Genomic DNA, 20,122 nt, shown 5'->3' with positions numbered 1-20,122 from the left:
GGTAATCTACAAGAACTGTTTGACAAGTTTTGAAATAAACGTTCTAGGTCTGACACCCAACCAAATACAAAGCATGAGGTGAAGAGCTTCTGGGCTGAGATGCCTGCCTTCAACTTTCTCTTGAATCAAGAGGTCCGGGAAGGGATGAATGCTGATGGATGGATGGCCTGACATATGCAGGAGACCTGGGAACCAGAACTGCCTGGGCCATTTGGGCACAAGAATAACTCCTGCTCTGTCCTGTTGAATGTTCTGCAGTACTCGATAAAGCAGGAGGATAGGCGGAAAGGCATAGTTCAAGCTGTCTGTTCAAGGGACTAGGAGGGCGTTACCTCTAAAAAGCGGTCCTGAGCAGCCCTGGAACAGTATGTGCTGCATTTCCTGTTTGCCTGCAATGAGAACAGGTCCTGAGGAAGGGTTCCCCACTGACAGAATACGCTGTTCACCACTGAGCTGTGTAACTTCCAGTCAAAGTCAGCGGCAAAGTGCTAGCTGAGTCTGTCTGCCAGCAAATCTGGGCTCCTGGGAGGTATGGTTCTGAAAGGGTGAAATGGTTCTCTATATACCAGTTCCATAAACTGACTGCTTCTATACACAGGGGAATGGATCTTGCTCCTCCCTGGTTTTTAAGGTAGATTACAGTTGCCATATTGTCTGATTTGAGAGAATGTGATGAGATTGGATTAATGGCATGCTTGTCAGACTGCTCTGAATTCCAGGAGATTTACGTGCATTCTGGTTTCCAAGGGCATCCAAGTGTGACTATCTGCTGTGTGATCATCCATGTGAGTTGGCTCCATACAAAGAGGCATCTGTGATTACTGCCCTGTTGGGTGTGGGGGACAGGAAATGAATGCCCATGCACATTTGTGCACAAACTTTCCACCAGCTCAGAGACACTCTTACCTTGATGGGGATTGTCACTAAAGTATTCATGCTGTATCTGCTTGAGACATATACTGTCTGAAGCCAACCCTGTTGGCAGCGGAGGTAGAGTTTAGCGAATGGCATTATGTAAGTACATGATGTCACGTGAACCAAGAGAGAATGACAAATCCAGACTGATGTCCATGGGTAATGCATAATCTGACCTATCAGCCTGCTTCTGGCTTTGAATCTGTCTGTAGAGAGGTAAGCCTTTGCCCTGAGTGAGTTTAAGGTTGCGCCTATGAAATCTATAGTCTAGGTTTGAGCCAACAGACTTTTCCATGTTCATAGACATTCCCCAGGATGGTAGGAGACAAAGCAGACACACCCTTCTGTGGGAAGGGTGAATATCAACATGAAAGCATGCATCTTTCATATCGAGAACTGTGAACCATGTCTTTCTATTGCTGGTATTATCGATGCCAAGGTAACCATGTGAAATTTTATTTTGCACTAAAGATATAGATTTGGGTACCACTGGTTCTGAGGGGGGGTGTCTCCATTTGAATGGATGAAACTGGTAGTAGGAAACTCTTGAGCTCATTTAGGCTGATCTACCTCAGTGGGGGGAAGATTGTTCCAGTGGTACACATCTGACTATCTTGATGATGAGAGTCCAGTCCACTGGTAGTAGCATCAGCACCTATGTTGGGAAGCCACAGCTAGTGGATGGAATCAGACATGAACTTCTACCTGGTGAAGGGTGGACCTGACAATAGGAGAGATTGCAGATCCAGGAAGAGGGAGACATTGGAGCCTTAGAAGGCTGTAGTTTGTTGCCTCATGCTACCATAGTCAGTGTAAAGAAACTCTTGGTAGTCAGTGGTTCCTTACATGGCTGACGCACTTCTGACCATGAAGGAGCCTCTGACCATGTGGTCATCGTCAGGATTGATGGTTCTTGATCTTTGGCTCCCTGTGCTTAGTTGGCAGCATAATCGATGATAATGCAGGAAGCAATACTGAAGAAGCCGTGCTCTCACGTGCCTTCTGATCACGGCTACAAGGCTTAGGAAGACCTAAATCCTTGTGTCCTGGGTGCAAGGACTCGCCCTACCTGGGTGGAGTTACTTAAGGATCCCTTCTCTTAAATATAAGAGGGGATCTATTTTTATGCCTATGAGAGCATTTTTTATTCTTGTGAGAAGGCCCAGCCAAAGGGTCCTTTGCTCTAGTCATTCCCATTCCTGAGTCAAACATCGAGCTAGGCGGTGCTCTCCTCTGTCTCAGGTCAATATACAGAGAGGTTCTCTCTGGCCTGGACCTGACTAGGGCCTAATGGAACGTTCCATTAGGTGCTTCCAAAGGTGGAGTTCTTGTGTCTCACATGTTCAGCTGGGAAAGGAGCAGCCAGTACTGCACTTAGCAGAGATATGAGCTTCTCTGAGATAGCAGAGGCACACTGGTAATCATCACTGACTGAAAAGGAGTAGGGGCAGGAGAAGCCATTCTTAACGCCTGGGCATAAACTAAGTCCCTCACTGGGGAACAAATGCTGATGAGTGGCGAGGATGTACGTAGGAGGTTTGGGAACCAGAACTGCTTGGGCCATTTGAGCAGGGTGAGAATGACTCATGTTCTGTCCTGCTGAATCTTCTGCAGTACTTGAGGAAGGGTGGGGATTCTTACTAACTACTATCTCAGATTCAGCAGTAAGGAGGAACTGAAAAAGCATCAGTCCGTTTCACCCCTTATGCCCTTGGCACAGACCACAAGGAGAGATGGGATGCCGGCATAGACCTACAGACACTACTTGCTAGAATTTTCTGGTCTCAGGTGCACTGAGATTATGAATACACACAGGGATCAGCATTCAAAGAAGAACCTGAATTCTGTCACTGACCTGTTTTCTCTGCCTTAGTTTGTCCATCTTTAAAATGGAGGTATCGATACTTTCTTCTAAAATCTACTGATGAAAAGCACTATAAGCTTTATTACGATCATCATAAAATGGCTTTTTCTAGTTCTGTTACTGTGAAAAAGAAAATGACACAATAAAACTGAACACCCAATATATTTACCTTTGTAGAGATTCCAGAATAGAAAAAGTTCTCCTCTGCTGGCAGTAGTGCTGCCAACATGCCCGAACAAATTGACACTTGGATCCCAGAAGACACGGTCAAAACATAATACCACCTAGAAATGAGAGGGCTCAAGAGTTAATAGGATCCAAAACTGAACATAAGCATTCTCTGTACAGCTTTTAATGAGGGGAAATCTCAGGCTATTACAATTCAGTGAATACAAAGCCACTTATCTATATACTGCCTTTCCATACAAAAGCATCATACAGTAGTTTGCAACCTGATTAAAAAGCTATGGCAGAGAGATCATTTTACCCACCTGGTAACAGTACATACCACCACACAATAGTTTAGAACAAGATGTGAGGAACAGCTCCTTAACTGAAAATGTAGGGAGAATTTGGTAGTGAAATTCTTTTTATTTAAAAGTGTGAACTCTTGCAGAAAGTGCCATGGGATCTTTAACAGCCACAATAGGTTGTAAGCCTCGTTTGCATGTATGTCAACACAATGTCATCTAACTAGGCTGGGGCATTGGTTCAGTAGAATCATAGAATATCAGGGTTGGAAGGGACCTCAGGAGGTTATCTAGTCCAAACCCCTGCTTAAAGCAGGACCAATCCCCAGACCCCTAAATGGCCCCCTCAAGGATTGAACTCACAACCCTGGGTTTAGCAGACCAATGCTCAAACCACTGAGCTATCCCTCCCCCATTAGTGAATATAAATGCCCAACATTACTACCCAAGTTACCATACCAGCTATGGTCTTGCTTATACATTCTAGTAGGCACTCTTAAGGATCCGGATATCTAGCACATTAACCATAGTCTGTGAAACATTCAAATTAGGACTGTTGATTGGAACTAGAGAGTTATCTGATTTAGCAGTGCAGGTACACTATGGTATCAGTCTAACTGCCATCTACTGTTACATATATAAACCCATTCTCTGTTGTAAGACAAACTGCTTGAAAATTTAAAGACAAGCAAGCAGGTGGGATGAGTGGAGATCTGTAGAGGAGACAAATGGTTAGATTACTGGACTTTTTATTTAAAATCCATTGTAAGAAAAAAAAGAATGAAAATATAATTAGCTAGTAAGGAAGTCCCCATAAAATAACTGTGGAGGAAGAAAAGCAGGAAAGGAAAATAGTTAGACAACTTGAGCACACTCAAAAGTCTGGTCTCCCACTGACCAGTTTTCAAAACTCATGAAGACACAGGGATATACTAAAGTTTGGAGTAAAGTAGTAGTTATTAATGCTTCTCTTATGAAAAGGAAATGCGTGATGCTTGCTATCATAGTCCTTGAATTCTTATTTACATTCCCAGTAAAACAGAAAGAATACCTTACAATAACTGCGGTTCGAGATGTGTTGTCTGCAGCTTCAACTTTTGATGCATGTGTTCCTCATGTGCATCAATACTGGATTATTTTTGAAAAGCAATCCATTTGTGGCTGCACCTGTCCCTTGGCTTCCCTCTAGTTCCCCAAAGCCAACTTCAACCACCACTCAGGTCCTTTGCCGATAAAGAATCCTACAGTAGCAGAACTCCAAATCAGTGCGGAAGGAGAGCAAGCCATGGACTCCTTGTGGATAACACATCTCAAAGGACTATAGTTACTGTAAGATAGGCAAGCATTCTCTCCAAGTGATTGTCCATAGAGTCCATTCTTGGTGATTAACAAACAGTTGCCTAATTGCTTGGAGATGGGTAAGAGGCGTGCTACTTGAAGAGTGACTGCAGGACAGCCCTATCAAAATTAGCCTCCAATCTGGAAGCTTGCACGAGGGAACAACAAGTGGCAAATCTGCGGACCTAGCTCCACACTGCTGGTCTACATCAGGTTCGGCTCCAGGCCACAGCGCACTCTGTCGGTTGCTGGGAGGGCAGCAGGCGGCTCCGGTGGACCTGCCGCAGGCGTGGCTGCGGACGGTCCACTGGTCCCGCAGCTCCGGTGGACCTCCCACAGACACGCCTGCGGCAGCTCCACCGGAGCCGCGGGACCAGCTGACCGTCCGCAGAAATGCCTGCGGGAGGTCCACCGGAGCCGCGGGACTGGCGAGCGGCAGAGTGCCCCCCGCGGCGTGCTGCCGTGCTTGGGCTGGAAAAATTGCTAGAGCTGGCCCTGGTCTACATACATCTCTGCATGCTCTAAGGTATGGAAAATGTTATCCAAACAGATAGCAAAGGATGCCTGAGCCTTAGTGGAATAAAGTCTAATAATACCAGAGAAATCTTTTCTAGCTAACTCCTGCTTCAATGGTGCCTATGAGAAGGGTCCCAGAAAAGGGGTTGGAACCACTTGAAACCAGATGAGATACCCCTGGCTTATTACCTTGAGGACCAACCAGTCATCCTAGCCCAGGCATCTTACAAGTAAGATAAGTGGTTGAAATGGTCAAGTCAGGCCTTCAGTGCAGACATCAAATCTGTTGCCTGTTTGACACCCCAGGCAGTGAAGTAGCTGAGGAAGCAGGAGAGGATTGGTTCCAGAAATTTCTCTCTTCCTTGGGAGGTTCTGAATATCTTTGCTGAGAGTAGTATTTGCAGAGGTATTTGGCTCTGTGGCTTCAGCTTCAGTGCTAGAATGTACAGTCCCAAAGATTGCAAGGTCACTTGCAAATCTTTAAATGTATAGAGCATTTCCTCCATACTACTGTTGAATAGCTCATTGCCCTCAAAACTGGAGGTCCCCATTGGGCACCTGAACCTCCCTCAAAATCCTAGATGCCTGCAGCCAGGAGGGCCTCCTCATAGTAAAGGGAATGGTCATTATTCTCGGCGCTGTGTTAGATGTTAGTGATGTTCTGGTCACGAGCTGACCTTAGAACATGAGGGATTTCATCTCCCAGTATTCTTCTGGCAGTTTATCCACGAAGTTGGAAAGCCTTTTCCAGATTAAAAGGTCACATTTTGAGAGCAGAGATTGGTAGCTGAGTACTCTCATTTGCAGGCTCATCGACAAGTAAACCTTCAAGACAAAAAGTTCTAACTTTTTTGGGTTCTTTGTGTAAAGAGTGGACTCCGGAAGACCTTGATCTGTGGATTCTGCATGAACCACAAGGGAGCCAGGTGCAGGATGCTGATAGAAATACTTGAAGGCACTTGATAGGGAGGGTTCAGTGCTCTTGGAAGTAGTGGGAGTTGAAGCTGGCACATGCCGGATTGTCATGGCACGCATGGGAAGCCTTTGATTTGTGGGCATCACCAGTTTCCCTGGAGTCTCAGTCTGGAGGATGTTGAGAAGATTGTGCTGCTTCTCCTGGATGATCTCCAGTGGGATTTATAGATTCACAGATTCCAAGGCAAGAAGGCACTATTGTGATCATGTAGTCTGGCCTCCTGTATAACAGGGATATCCAGCATTTCCAGTACTGTCTTCATGAGGTCTTGGAAGTCCATTGAAGTTGCAGAGGGCCTCATCCAGAGAGGAATATAAAACGGGAGGTGATCCTGCATGTTTCTGTTCGGGGGAGAGATCATCCTCACCTTCCATTAGTTGGGGCTTAATCAAACAAGAAGTTTAGGAAGGTTGTATCTGCTCCCTAGGTGAACGGAATCTGGCCCTTCAGATTGTGGAAGATGCAGGCTTTTTCCTGAATATGGATTCCCACTCCAAGAGGACCAATACGGTAACGGATGATAGGGGTAGCGAAGGGAAGGGCACATGGGCAGGTATCAGCCAGGCTGTTCCCTCTGCAAACTAGACTTTATGGCATTCCTAAGGGATTAATTCCTGTACTACCTTCCAGACTTCCAGTGCACTAAGCATGGAGATGATGGGGCATGCACAGGGGAGGACTACATTCCTGTGAAGATGATGAGGAGTAAGGGAAGTTGTGGTCATGTCAGGAGTACATTGTCTAGGTAAGTAGACTGGGGCAGGGACAGTAACTGAGGATTTGGTGAAAACCTCTCTTAAGACTTGCCTACATTGGGGGGGCGGGGGAGGCATCATGATGATTAACTTCACAGTGTCTCTCACTGGTCTGCTCATTGCTTTTTTGAATAAGGCCATTTGGAGGTAGTGTACCAGCAGCAGCAGCAGCAAGGACAGCTGACAGGGGATACAGAAGGGACTACTATCCAGATTGTTCCCAGATGTCCCTGACGAAGTGGGTATTCACCCACGAAAGCTAATGATCAAGATATTTGTTAGTCTATAAGGTGCCACAGGACTCTTTGTTGCCTTTGGTTACGTAGATTGCCCTGGTAGAGGGTTTTCTGCTACCCATCAGGACCTGCTAAACTTGTACTGGGCATGCTTGCTCTTCTGGATTTAGCCATGCAGCAGACATACTGTCAGGTGCAGGGCTGCGAGGTACAGCAGGTACAGCAGTCGGCCACAGTTCTGGGAGAGTAAGTCCGGCTAGAGTGGTAGTTCTATAGGTTCCACTACTGAGTGCACCACAGCTTCCTAAATCAGTGCTGGCAGGGCCATGCTGGCACTAACAGGATTACCTTCATCTTGTCTCACTTCATCTTCACAAGGATTCTGCACCAGCAGTACTGGTGGGAAGGCATACCGCAGTGCCTCTGACCATGGGAGCAAGAATGCATTGGAAAGGGAGCCTCTGTGGAGTCCACCAATTGAGGAGAAGTTGTGGCACTTCCTCTTCTCTCTGGACATGAATAGGTCCACCTGGGGAGTCCCCCGGCCTCTGGAAGATCACGCTGCCCACTTCCAGGTGAAGTGACCTCTCGCAGTGAGACGAGAAGGTCCTGCTGAGGTGATCTGCTAGCACGTTCCTGGCCCTTGGGAGGTGCAAGGCCACCAAATGAATGGCATGCTGCACACAAGCCCCATAACCAGACAGCCTCTTGGCAAAGGGCTGATGAGCAAGCTCTGCCTTACTTGTTGACATAGAATACTGCAGGGGTATTGTCTGTTTAGGATTTGAACCGCCTTGTCCATCAGGTGGAGGAGGAATGCATGACAGGCCAAGAGTATCGCCTTGAGCTCCCTGATGTTTATGTGTAGAGAGCTATCCTCCTGCGACCAGCGACCTTGCGTGCAGAGGCGAGCTCCTCAAACCAGGTCTGAAGCATTGAAGACCAAAATCACCGAAGGGAACTCCTTCCAAAGCTATTGTGTTTAGCACCCAACAATCTGATGTCAATCAGGTCCATGCAGCCAGGAAGGGACACAACCGGTTCAAAACCAAATTGAGGGTGGATGTGTGTGTGATTCTGAAGTTCAAGTGGGCCACTGTTCTCAAGCGCACCATCAAAATGCCTGCTGTGGACCCCCTGGGTGTCATCCAGGACCAGACTGGGCAGGCGAGGAGGATGAAGCACGACAACTGCGTTGAAACCCTTTATCCCACTCCTTTCTCTTACTGGTGCCTTGTTGCAGTGGCCCCGAAGATCTGGGCGGTGGAGGTGGCCGGTACTGATTCCTAACAGTTTGTGGCTTGTAAAGGCCCAGTGAACGTAACTTGGCCTGAAAGTCCTTCAGACAGTGCAGCCTAGCATCAGTCTGCTCTGAGAAGAGAGCATTCCCTTTGAACGGGAGGTCCTGAACGGACAATTGCATCTCCTGAGAAAGCCCCAGGGATTGTAGCCACAAACGGCGCTTCATGACCACAGCAGAGGCTACAACTCTGGCTGATGAGTCAGCCGCAACCCACGCCACCTGGAGAGAGCCTCTGGCCCCTGCCTTGCCCTTCTCCAGAATGGATGCACACTGAGGTCCTGTAGAAGTGAGTCCTTGAACTTATTGATGGAGTCCCACAAATTAAAATTGTATCTCCCCAACAGGGCCTGATGGTTTGACACCCAGAGCTGGATACTGGCTGTTGAGTAAACCTTTCTCCCAAAAAGGTCTAATTTCTTTGCAACTCTAACACACATTTCTTATTAACTAAAATAAACTATGTACAAGAGAACAGTCAGTAATGTAGAAAAAAAGCTATCGCACTTGCAGATACAAGAGAAAAGATACCCTAACAACCGTCACAAGCAGTAAAAAAGAACTGACAGGGCCAGCAGCGCCTCACATACTGGTACATGAGTGCAGGACTCCAGAGGGGCCAAAGCTGGCCCTACGGATACTGCTAAGGCAAAAAAAATCCGATGACTGTGCACGTTGGCGTGTGCACACCTACCATGGAATCAACATGAGCAAGCACGTGAAGAAGTGGGATCGCCAGCATACGTTCCTCTCTGTACCTGCACAGCCAGGCTCTCAGATGCCATTCCCCTCCCTGGGCCAAGTTCAGAGCAGTGAGAACAATTGCACTTGGGAGCCCAGCTTCTGCGAGCTAACACATCTGATAAGTGTGAACCCCTAAACACTGGAAGAGAGAAGAACAAGAAGAGGCAGAGTGACTTGGAGCCTCCTGCTCATTTGTTGTGTGCTGTCCCCCAGAACTGTGTGTCCCTTTAAAGCAGTGTTTCAATTTGGTTTTAATTTATAGATTACAAAGCCAGAAGGTCCCTTTGGGAAAATCCTCTATAACACAGGCCATAGACCTTCCCCCCAAGAAGAGGTTATTCACCTTGTACTGTAACTGCTTTTCTTCCTGTGAGTGCTCCACTTCAGGTGTGCATGTGCCTCTCATGCCTTGATCAGACATTTTCAGGTAGCAGCATCTATTCACCCCATACATGCAACCTAAGCACCCTCCTGTCAGACACCGAGGTTTTATATAGGAGCACTCTCAGTTCCTTCTCTACCCAACATCCTTAGCGAATGCTCTAAAGTGGAGGGGACGGAAGACGGGAGTGGAGCACTCATAAGGACACACATCTCAGAGAACCACAGATAGAGCACAAGGTAAGAAACCTCCTCTTCCTCTAGTAGTGTCTTATGGGTGCTCCACCTCAGGGGATTTCCAAGTAGTATTCTGACGGAAGGAGGAGGGAGCTTCAGAACAAAGTCCAGAAGTAAAGATAATACTGCAGAACAGAGGGTCGCATTGGATCTGGCAGCCTGGATAAGGGCATAAAGTTGGGTAAAGATATTTATAGAAACCCAGGTAGCGGCCCTACGTATTTCAGAAATTGTTACATTCTTCAGCAATGCTGTAATATGTTGCCTGAGATCTGGCCAAATGTCCTATCACCACATGTGGGGGTTGAGCACCTGCGATCTCATAAAAAGTGACAATTCAACCAGATATCCATTTTGACAGTCTCTAAGTAGAGAAAGATAATCCCCGGCCTCTATCTATGATGGAGATGAAGAGCCTAGGCGATCTTCAAATTGCCTGGTCCTATCTAAATAGAAGGCCAAAGCTCTTCTAACAACCAGGGTATGGAAATAGGATTCCTGCTGAGAATTATGAGATTTCAGAAAATATACTGGTAGATGGATGGATTGATTAAGGTGGAAATCCTACAGAAATTTCTATAAGAATTTAGGATGTAAGGAGACTTTATTCTTGAAGAATACCATAAAGGGGGGAGGAGAGGTCTGCCATTAAGGCCCCAATTTACCCAACTCTACAAGAAGAAGTGAGGACAACTAAGAAGGTATTGGAAATTATCCAGGCCTACGATGAAGTGTAGGTATTTCTTGTGTGATGGGTTTAATCGATATATGAAAACAGGCATCTTGTAGGTCAGGGCTGAAAACCAATTCCCTTCCTCCAATAAGAGAATTACAGTTGCCAGAGTCACCATCCTGAACTTTTGAGGCTTCACGTGCTTAAAGTATCTTAGATCTAAGATAGGCCTCCCTCCTTCTTTGGCACCAGGAAATACTTTGAGTACAACCTCTTGCCTTGTTGGAGGAAGGGATCAGTTCTATCACTTCTAGCTGGAGGAGAGAGTCAAACTGTTGTCCCAACACAAGCTCGTGAGACAGGTCCTGAAGAGGGATGGAGAAGGAGGTGGGGGTGAGAAGGCATGATGTAAAATGGATGGTATAGTCAGATGTTATGACCTCCATGACCCACTTTTCCATAGTGGTCAGTTTCCAAGCCTGCTGGATAACAGGAAGGCAGTCCCCTAAAGGGGGGAGGTGGTCCAATGGGCACAAGTGTCACTCCAATACGACTTCAGAGGATGGGTGGTCAGTGCTGTCTGAAAAATCAGGCTCCTCTAAGGCATCTTAAGTTTTTTGCCCAAAAATTGAGGTACCTCAAATCACTACGCCTAAATATTTAGAGAATAAACAGCACTGTGAGATTTTGTTCAGAATAGATCTTGCCAAATAATTACTAAATTAGAAGATGAAAGGAAAGCAGTTATTATATTTGAAATTTAGTAAGGTATTTAATTTAATTTAATATTTTGAAAGACAGCTCTTAAAATTGATTTTCATAGTCTTGCATTGAACAATGTTGACTGGTATTGGCTGGAGAGACAACAAAAGCATTGAAAAATAGTGAATTAGAGATTGGATGAAGGCGGTATTGAACACTAGATTATCTTCCATGATAGTGTAGAAGAGGAAGTCAACAATACAGTAATTAAATTCACAGCTGATATTACATTGGGAGTAAATGCAAACACCAATGAGGACAAATAATGCAAAATGACAGAGAGGTTTGAAATATGGACAGAAAATTAAAAAAAAAACAGGCAGCTTGGAAAAATGCAGATAAATACATTTAGGGAAAATTTATCTGAAACACACACTCAAGGAAAGTAGTAATTTCTGTCAGAGATCTGGGGCAGAGACACAGCAAAGTAAATGTGTCTCTCTCAGCCAAAAAAAAAAAAAAAGGCTATATCAATGGGTCTGCACACACAAATAGCACAGGATAGGGATGTAAAACTCCCTATGTCCTGTGTGTACTACTCTGGCATGACTGCCTCAAAAATTGCACCCAATTCTGGACATCACTTTACCAAAAAGATATTGACAAATCAGAGGGAGTTCAGAGAAAGAGCAACAACAATTATCAGGGGACTTGAAGGAGAGACTAGAGATGAATGTTTAAAATAGCCAAACCGTATGTATTTAGCTAATTGATTATTAAGGTAAAAGGGGAGAGGGACACAAAAGGTAAGAGTCTACAAATACTAGAAGGATGAAAACACCAAGAAGGCAGAGAAATTATTGTGGTAATACAAGGAGATATAATTAGCAATTACAGTCATTAAATTAAGTCTGCAGAAATTTTAAAAGTCAACAAACATCTAGATTTAGAGAGATCAATTAGGCTGTAGAATAAAACCTGAGACATTTAAAACAAAACAGGGAGCAAGCATAATATAGTGAACAATTCCACAACAGCAGAGAGGCAAAAGACACCTAACTAGGTCTTTTCAGTTCTGACTAAGATTAAGGACAGTCAGTCAATACCAGGGACCCTATTCGGTATGCAGTGCAACCTGCTAGGCCTGCCTCACCTCTTTTTTTAAATCACACCTTCTCTCCTAATCCCTCCGGACTCTGTATGTTAGAGTTTCAGCAAGCATAAATGCTCACCGCAGTTGTTCAGATCCTCTCGTGACAATTTAACAGCTTTCAGCCCAAAGCAGTAATGGCGTGATGCCAGATTAGAGCAGTTGAGAGGCATTAAAATTACTGAGTGAGCCTGAATCCCTGCAGATGAGCAAAATGCATGATTGTGGCCAAAAATGGGGACAGACAACTATCTTTTGTCCAAACACAGCACAGGAACATGGTGGAAGATCCTCTGCCTTCCTGCTGTGATCTGTCCAGGATAGGAGAGGCAAAACAAATTTGAAATTCAGTGGGGATCCTTCAGTATGAAAAGGCCTCACCTATATACCTGCCCCTGGATATTTCCATTACATGCATCTGAGGAAGTGGGTATTCACCCACGAAAGCTCATGCTCCAAAATGTCTGTTAGTCTATAAGGTGCCACAGGATTCTTTGCTGCTTTTACAGATCCAGACTAACACGGCTACCCTCTGATACTTTTCCATGAAAGTTGCACTCCTAGTAGCCATCACTTTGGCCAGGGAAGTCACTGAACTAACGGCCATGATGGCAGACCCTCCCTACACAGTTTTGCACAAGGAGAAGGTTTCACTGTGGCTACACTCCAAATTCCTACCCAGGGCTGTGTTCGGATTCCATCTCAATCAATCAATCCACTTACCTGTATTCTTTCTGAAACCACATGGCTCTTCTAACCCACACTCCCTTGATGTCAGACATGCCCTAGCATTCTGCCTGCAAAGAACTTGGCCCTTTAAAAAGTCTGAGACTTTGTTGCCATGGCAGAAAAATCAAGGAGCCAAGCCATATCCTCACAAAGGATCCCTAAGTGGGTCTCAGACTGCATACTTAATGCTACAAGATATCAATCCTCCTGAGAATGTTACAGCTCACTCTACCTGGGCATAGGCCGCTTCCATGGCTGTTATCGGCCAACCTATTGCAGGACGTTTGCAATTAATAATAATAATAATAATAATAGAAGATATACCAATCTCCTAGAACTGGAAGGGACCTTGAAAGGTCATTGAGTCCAGCCCCCTGCCTTCACTAGCAGGACCAATTTTTGACCCAGATCCCTAAGTGGCCCCCTCAAGGATTGAACTCACAACCCTGGGTTTAGCAGGCCAATGCTCAAACCACTGAGCTCTCTCTCCCCCGCACTCATTTACAGCACACTATGCCCAAGCAGCCATATCATGGATGCAGCAGTGGGATGGGCCATCTTGCAAATTGCTCTGCCATCAGCCTCTTCACATCCACCACCACAAGGAAACTAAGACCCTATCACGGACTGTGAAATCTGGTCTCCCCAATGAAATCTGGTCTTTTGTGTGCTTTTATCCTATACAGATTTCATGTGGGAGAACAGAATTTCTCAGTTGGAGTTCCTGACCCAAAGGGAAATTGCAGCGGGGTAATGGTATTGCCACCCTTACTTTTGCACTGCCTTCAGATCTGGGCAGCTGGAGAGAGGTGGCTGTTGGCCAGGTGCCCAGCCCTGAAGGCAGCATCCCCCCAGCACAGAAGTAAGCATGGCAATACCATACCATGCTTTCCTTACTTCTGCACTGCTGCTGGCGGCACCTCTGCTTGAAGAGCTGGGTTCCCTGTCAGCAGCCACTGCTCTTCAGCTGCTCAGCTCTGAAGGCAGCGCCGCCACCAGCAGCAGTGCAGAAGTAAGGGTAGTAGTACCACAACTCCCTTTAAAATAACCTTGCAACACTTCCCCTCCACTCCCCACAACTCCTTTTTGGATCAGGATTCTTACAATTACAACCCCATGAAATTTCAGATTTAAATAGCTGAAATCGAGAAATTTACAATTTTAAAAATCCTATGACCGCGAAATTGACCAAAATGGACCGTGAATTTGGTATGGTCCTACTGATTACTGCTCTCAAGGCGTCTCTGTGGAACCATCACTCAAAGAAGAAAAGGAGGTTACTTACAGTAGCTGGAGGTTCTTTGAGATGTGTGGTTCCTATCTGTATTCCACTACCCACTCTCCTTCCCCTCTGCTTCAGACTTGGTTACATTGCAGTAAGAGGGGAACTAGAGTGGAGGGAGTATGGTTTGTGGCTCTCAACATGAAAGACACATACTTCCATGTGGACATCCAGCCGTCGCACAGGAAGTTCTTCTGATTTAAGGTGGGGCAACAACACTGACAGTTTCGCATCTCCCCCCTTTTGGCCTAGCAACAGCACCAAGGGCCTTTATGAAGGTGTTCGCAGTTGTAGTGGCACAGATGAGATGCCGGGACGTATGGTATTCCTGTACCTGGATGACTAACTTCTAATGGAACAATTGAAGCAAGAAGTCCTTGTGATTCAGTCTCTTCAACATCTCCTTTCCTTCTTAGGAGTCTGTTTTATCACCCATGCAGATGATAAACTTTATAGGGACAAGGCTGGACTCAGTCTCTACACAAGCCTTCCTTCCGGTGGACCAGTTCTCCACAATGACCACGCTGATTGCCCACGTTGCCTCTTTTTCTTGGAGCACATGGCCACCTGCACCTGCATGACATCGTTTGCGAGACTTCACCTGAAGCATCTACAAGCCTGGCTTAATTCAACCTACAACCCAACCAGGGGACCACACTGACTTCAGGGTCACTGTTCCCTCATACATTCTGGCCCCTTTCACTTGGTGGTCCAATCTGACCAAGGTCATAACTGAGACGCCTTTCAGCCCTCCCATACTGAGGGCTATCATCATTATGGACACCTCTCTTACAGGATGGGGTGCCCATCTGGACCACACTGTGCAAGGTGAATGAATGCCCTGGGATGCCATGCTACACATAAACATCCTGGAACTCAAAGCAGTTCATCTCACCTGCAAAGCCTTCCTTCCTCTTATACCAGTGGTTTTCAAACTTTCTGTGTTGGTGACCCCTTTCACGCGGCAAGCCTCTCAGTAGGACCCCCTTATAAATTAAAAATGAGGGGATGGGATTTAATTTAATGGAGGCTTGGGGCTGTCGGTCCCTGGATCTGAAACCCCCATGTAACCACTTTGCGACCCCCAGTTTGAAAACCCCTGCCTTATACTCTCATTCCACATGCAGATCCTATTGGACAACATTAACAAGCAGGGAGAGCAACATCTTATTCCCCCTGCTCCAAGGCAGTCCAGCTGTGGAATTGGTGTGTCAGGACAAGTCTAAACTACAGCGCTACTGCTTGAAGGGGACTGTAGGTAGTGACTCCCAGGGTGATGCTCTCCTGTTTTTCTGGACAGGTGACCTTCGATATACCTTTTTTCTGCCTAACTTTCTCCTGAAAGTTCACTGAGATGGGGCCACGATCATTCTCATAGCACCTTACTGACCCCGGCAGTTCTGAATTATAGACTATCAGGGTTGGAAGGGACCTCAGGAGGTCATCTAGTCCAACCCCCTGCTCAAAGCAGGACCAATCCCCAACTAAATCATCCCCAGCCAGGGCTTTCTCAAGCCTGACCGTAAAAACTCCAAGGAAGGAGATTCCACCACCTCCCTAGGTAACCCATTCCAGTGCTTCACCACCCTCCTAGTGAAAAAGTTTTTCTGAACATCCAACCTAAACCTCCCCCACTGCAACTTGAGACCATTACTCCTTGTTCTATCATCTGCTATGACTGAGAACAGTCTAGATCCATCCTCTTTGGAACTCCCTTTCAGGTAGTTGAAAGCAGCTATCAAATCCCCCCTCATTCTTCTCTTCTGCAGACTAAACAATCCCAGATCCCTCAGCCTCTCCTCATAAGTCATGTGCTCCAGCCCCCTAATCGTTTTTGTTGCCCTCCACTGGACTCTTTCCAATTTTTCCACATCCTTCTTGTAGTGTGGGGTCCAAAACTGAACACAGTACTCCAGATGAGGCCTCACCAATGTTGAATAGAGGGGAATGGTTATGTCTCTTGATCTACTGGCAATGCCTCTACTTATACAGCCCAAAATGCCGTTAGCCTTCTTGGCAACAAGGGCACACTGTTGACTCATATCCAGCTTCTCATCCACTGTAACCCACAGGTCCTTTTCTGCAGAACTGCTGCCTAGCCACTCAGTCCTTAGGATGGAAGAATCCCATGCACTGCTACAGACTAAGTGCAGGACTCTGCATTTGTCCTTGTTGAACCTCATCAGATTTCTTTTGGCCCAGTCTTCTAATTTGTCTAGGTCCCTCTGTATCCTATCCCTACCCTCCAGGGTATCTACCACTTCTCCCAGTTTAGTGTCATCTGCAGACTTGCTGAGGGTCCAGTCCACGCCATCCTCCAGATCATTAATGAAGATATGGAACAAAACTGGCCCCAGGACCGACCCTTGGGGCACTCCTCTTGATAGTGAGTGCCAACTGGACATGGAGCCATTGATCACTACCCATTGAGCCCGAAAATCTAGCCAGCTTTCTATGCACCTGTGATGGGGTTGGGACTCACCACTGCAGCGCCTCCTGCTGGCACATCTGGGAATTAGCTCTCTTCTCTGTGGGGTGCCCTCTGCTGGTGGTGTCCCGTCCATCGTCTGCTCCCGTGTTGGTGTCCAGACCCGCATTGCTCCCCGCTCGGCGGCGTCCTCTTCAGGACACTGCCCTCATCTCACCCCCTTCCAGAGGTCTGATGTTATCAGCAGTCCTCCTTGTGCACCTATTCTAGTGGCCGACTGCAGTCTCAAAGTCTAGCCCCTTTGTTACAGGGACCAGCCACAGCCTGTGTCAGGCCACACTCCTCCTCAGCCAGATGTAGTATAAAGGGGAAGTGGGGGACCCAGGCCCACCTGCTACCATGGCTCCCGACTCACGGACCCCCTGGGGCAGCATCCCTGCCCTCCTCCGCTCCACTTGTCAGACTTCTGTCCCTGGGCTGCTTCCCCTTTGGCCCTGTGTACCCGCTTGGCCCTTTGTAGCAAGGCCTGCAGCCTGGGCTTTTCCTTGGCTGGAGCTCCCCGGCTCCTTCTGCCCTTCCTCAGCACTGCTCTGTCCAACGTGCTACCTTTCAGCCCAGGAGCCAGTCCTCCTCCCTTGGCAGTAAGAGAGAGACCGCCTTTCTTCCTGCTAGGCAGTCTTTATATAGGGTCTGACCTGGCCCTGACTGGCTCCTAACAGGCCTGCGCAGCCTCAAAGGCCTGTTCCAGCCTTTTTCTCAGGGGGTGGGGCACCGCCACACCACACCACCTTGTAGTCCATTCATCCATCCCATACTACTAAAACTTGCTGGCAAGAATACTAGGGGAGACAGTATCAAAAGCTTTGCTAAAGTCAAGGAATAACACATCCACTGCTTTCCCCTCATCCACAGACCCAGTTATCTCTTCATAGAAGGCAATTAGGTTAGTCAGGCATGACTTGCCCTTGGTGAATCCATGCTGACTGTTCCTGATCACTTTCCTCTCCTCAAGTGCTTCAGATTTGATTCCTTGAGGACCTGCTCCATGATTTTTTCAGGAACTGAGGTGAGACTGACTGGCCTGTAGTTCCCCGGATCCTCCTTCTTCCCTTTTTTAAAGATGGGCACTACATTAGCCTTTTTCCAGTCATCCGGGACCTCCCCCATTCACCATGAGTTTTCAAAGATAATGGCCAATGGCTCTGCAACACCCACCAACTCCTTTAGCACCCTCGGATGCAGCACATCCGACCCCATGGACATGTGCTCGTCCAGCTTTTCTAAATAGTCCTGAACCACTTCTTTCTCCACAGAGGGCTGGTCACCTCCTCCCCATGCTGTGCTTCCCAGTGCAGCAGTCTGGGAGCTGACCTTGTTTATGAAGACAGAGGCAAAAAAAGCATTGAATACATTAGCTTTTTCCACATCCTCGGTCACTAAGTTATCTCCCTCATTCCGTAAGGGGCCCACACTTTCCTTGACTTCCTTCTTGTTGCTAACATACCTGAAGAAACCCTTCTTGTTACTCTTAACATCTCTTACTAGCTGCAACTCCCAAGTGTGATTTGGCCTTCCTGATTTCACTCCTGCATGCCTGAGCAATATTTTTATACTCCTCCCTGGTCATTTGTTCAATCTTCCTCTTCTTGTAAACTTCTTTTTTGTGTTTAAGATCAGCAAGGATTTCACTGTTAAGCCAAGCTGGTTGCCTGCCATATTTATTATTCTTTCTACACATCTACAAATCTGAGACCTCCTGAAGCTCTCCACCGAACCACTGATCAGGCACTGGTCATTCCTGGAGCTTCTCACACAGGACCAAAGGGAGACTCAGGCATCCCAGTCCGAACTCCCTTCACCTCACGGCCTGGTGTTTGGATGGGCATCTATCACAGAACATGCTTGTTCAGCTCTGGTCCAATGGATCCTTAACCAGAGCAGGAAAGAGTCCACCAGAACATGATGTTGGGCAAAGCGGTGCCATTTCTTGGAGTGGGTGCACTGCCATCACCTTTCTCTTAACTGGGATGGTCACCATGTCATCTTCAGTTACCTCCTTACCCTGAAAACATCAGGCTTAGCCATAGGTTCCCTCCATGTGCACCTTGCAACACTTAGTGTCTTCCTTCCCCCACTGGAGGGACGCTCTATCTTCCCATACCCAACAATGGCATGCTTTATGAAAGGCTTGGTCAGGACTTCCCACCTGCTGTCAAACCCGTGCCACAGTGGGATCGTAACCTTGTCCTCTCAGCTGTCACAGGACCACCCTTGAAACCTATGGCAACCTTTACATGACCCACTTTTCCATGAAAGCAGCAAAGAATCCTGTGGCACCTTATAGACTAACAGACGTTTTGGAGCATGAGCTTTCGTGGGTGAATACCCACTTCCTCAGATGCATGTAATGGAAATATCCAGGGGCAGAAGGGAGGGAATTATCGATGCCAGAGTGGCCATCCGGAATTACTGCTTTCCAATTAATATATTTAGCTGACAAAGATTCAGGATGGGCCTCTGCCTTTTCTGGGAATGAAGAAATATGGTTAGTAGAAGCATCTCCTCTGGTATTGAGGAAGGACACACTCTATAGCACCCTTGAGGAGCAAGGGCTCTGCTTCCTGCTAGAAAATAAATTGGAGGGAGAGGTCCCCTGAAGGGGGTCAGGAGGGAAGGTGATAAGATAGGAAACAAACTATGGAGTATCTATGGTGGATAATCTCCAGCACCCATGTGTCCATGTGGATCTTGCCCCAACTGTGGGCAAAGAGGTTAAGATGGCCACTAAAGATGACAGGAGACAAAGTAGGTGGCATCAGAGTTAGTTTGTGGGTGGAGCTTGTCCTTAAACTCTGCCAGCCTGCTGTAGGTGTTGAAATCATACTTAGCGAACAGCGCCTGGTAGTTGGCTACATGAAACTGCAACTCCACAGAGGAAAAGACCTTCCTGCCTAAGAGGGTCAACATTTTCAACTCGTCTAGAGGGGTAGACTTTTGTGGGTGTTGTCAAGCCTGCTCCACAACTGTTTGCGCCACCAGTGAATTAGGGGCTGGGTGCATAAACAGGAAATTAGTTCCTTTGGCTGGCATGGGGTGGGGGTTGGGGGGGTCACATGATCGGGTGTGCGCCAAACCATTCTGGCCTCTTCCAATATGGCCTCATTTACAGGAAGGTCCACTCTGGATGGTCCCTGTGGCTGAAGGATATCCAGAAGACACTGGGGATACTGGACCCCCTCCAGTGGAATTTGTAGATTGCTGCATGCGTGGCTACCAGGTCTTAGTATTGCTGGTGGTTATCCAGCAGAGAGGGTGGCAAAGGGATGACTACCTCATCTGGCAATGAGGAGGCTCCAGTGGCAGTACCAATTCCATATCTTCCTTGTCATATACCAGTTGAGCTGGCTGTGAGCAGGGGAGGAACAA

General features: G+C 47.0%; 1 protein-coding gene across 3 annotated transcripts in view; it reads right to left on the bottom strand.

Moving 5' to 3' along the window:
- KDM1A (lysine demethylase 1A) overlaps positions 1 to 20,122 on the bottom strand; it is a 164,936-nt gene that overhangs the window by 12,044 nt on the left and 132,770 nt on the right. For all 3 annotated transcript variants that reach the window (XM_030539424.1, XM_030539426.1, XM_030539425.1), the window contains one exon: positions 2,949 to 3,063. In XM_030539424.1, coding sequence (XP_030395284.1) covers positions 2,949 to 3,063 — 115 coding nt within the window. The remainder of the gene's footprint in view (positions 1 to 2,948; positions 3,064 to 20,122) is intronic.

Source organism: Gopherus evgoodei, chromosome 20 (genome assembly GCF_007399415.2).
Source record: "Gopherus evgoodei ecotype Sinaloan lineage chromosome 20, rGopEvg1_v1.p, whole genome shotgun sequence".
Classification (NCBI taxonomy): domain Eukaryota; kingdom Metazoa; phylum Chordata; order Testudines; family Testudinidae; genus Gopherus; species Gopherus evgoodei.
The sequence above is the reverse complement of the archived record's forward strand: the minus strand, read 5'-3'. Positions and strand labels throughout refer to the sequence as shown.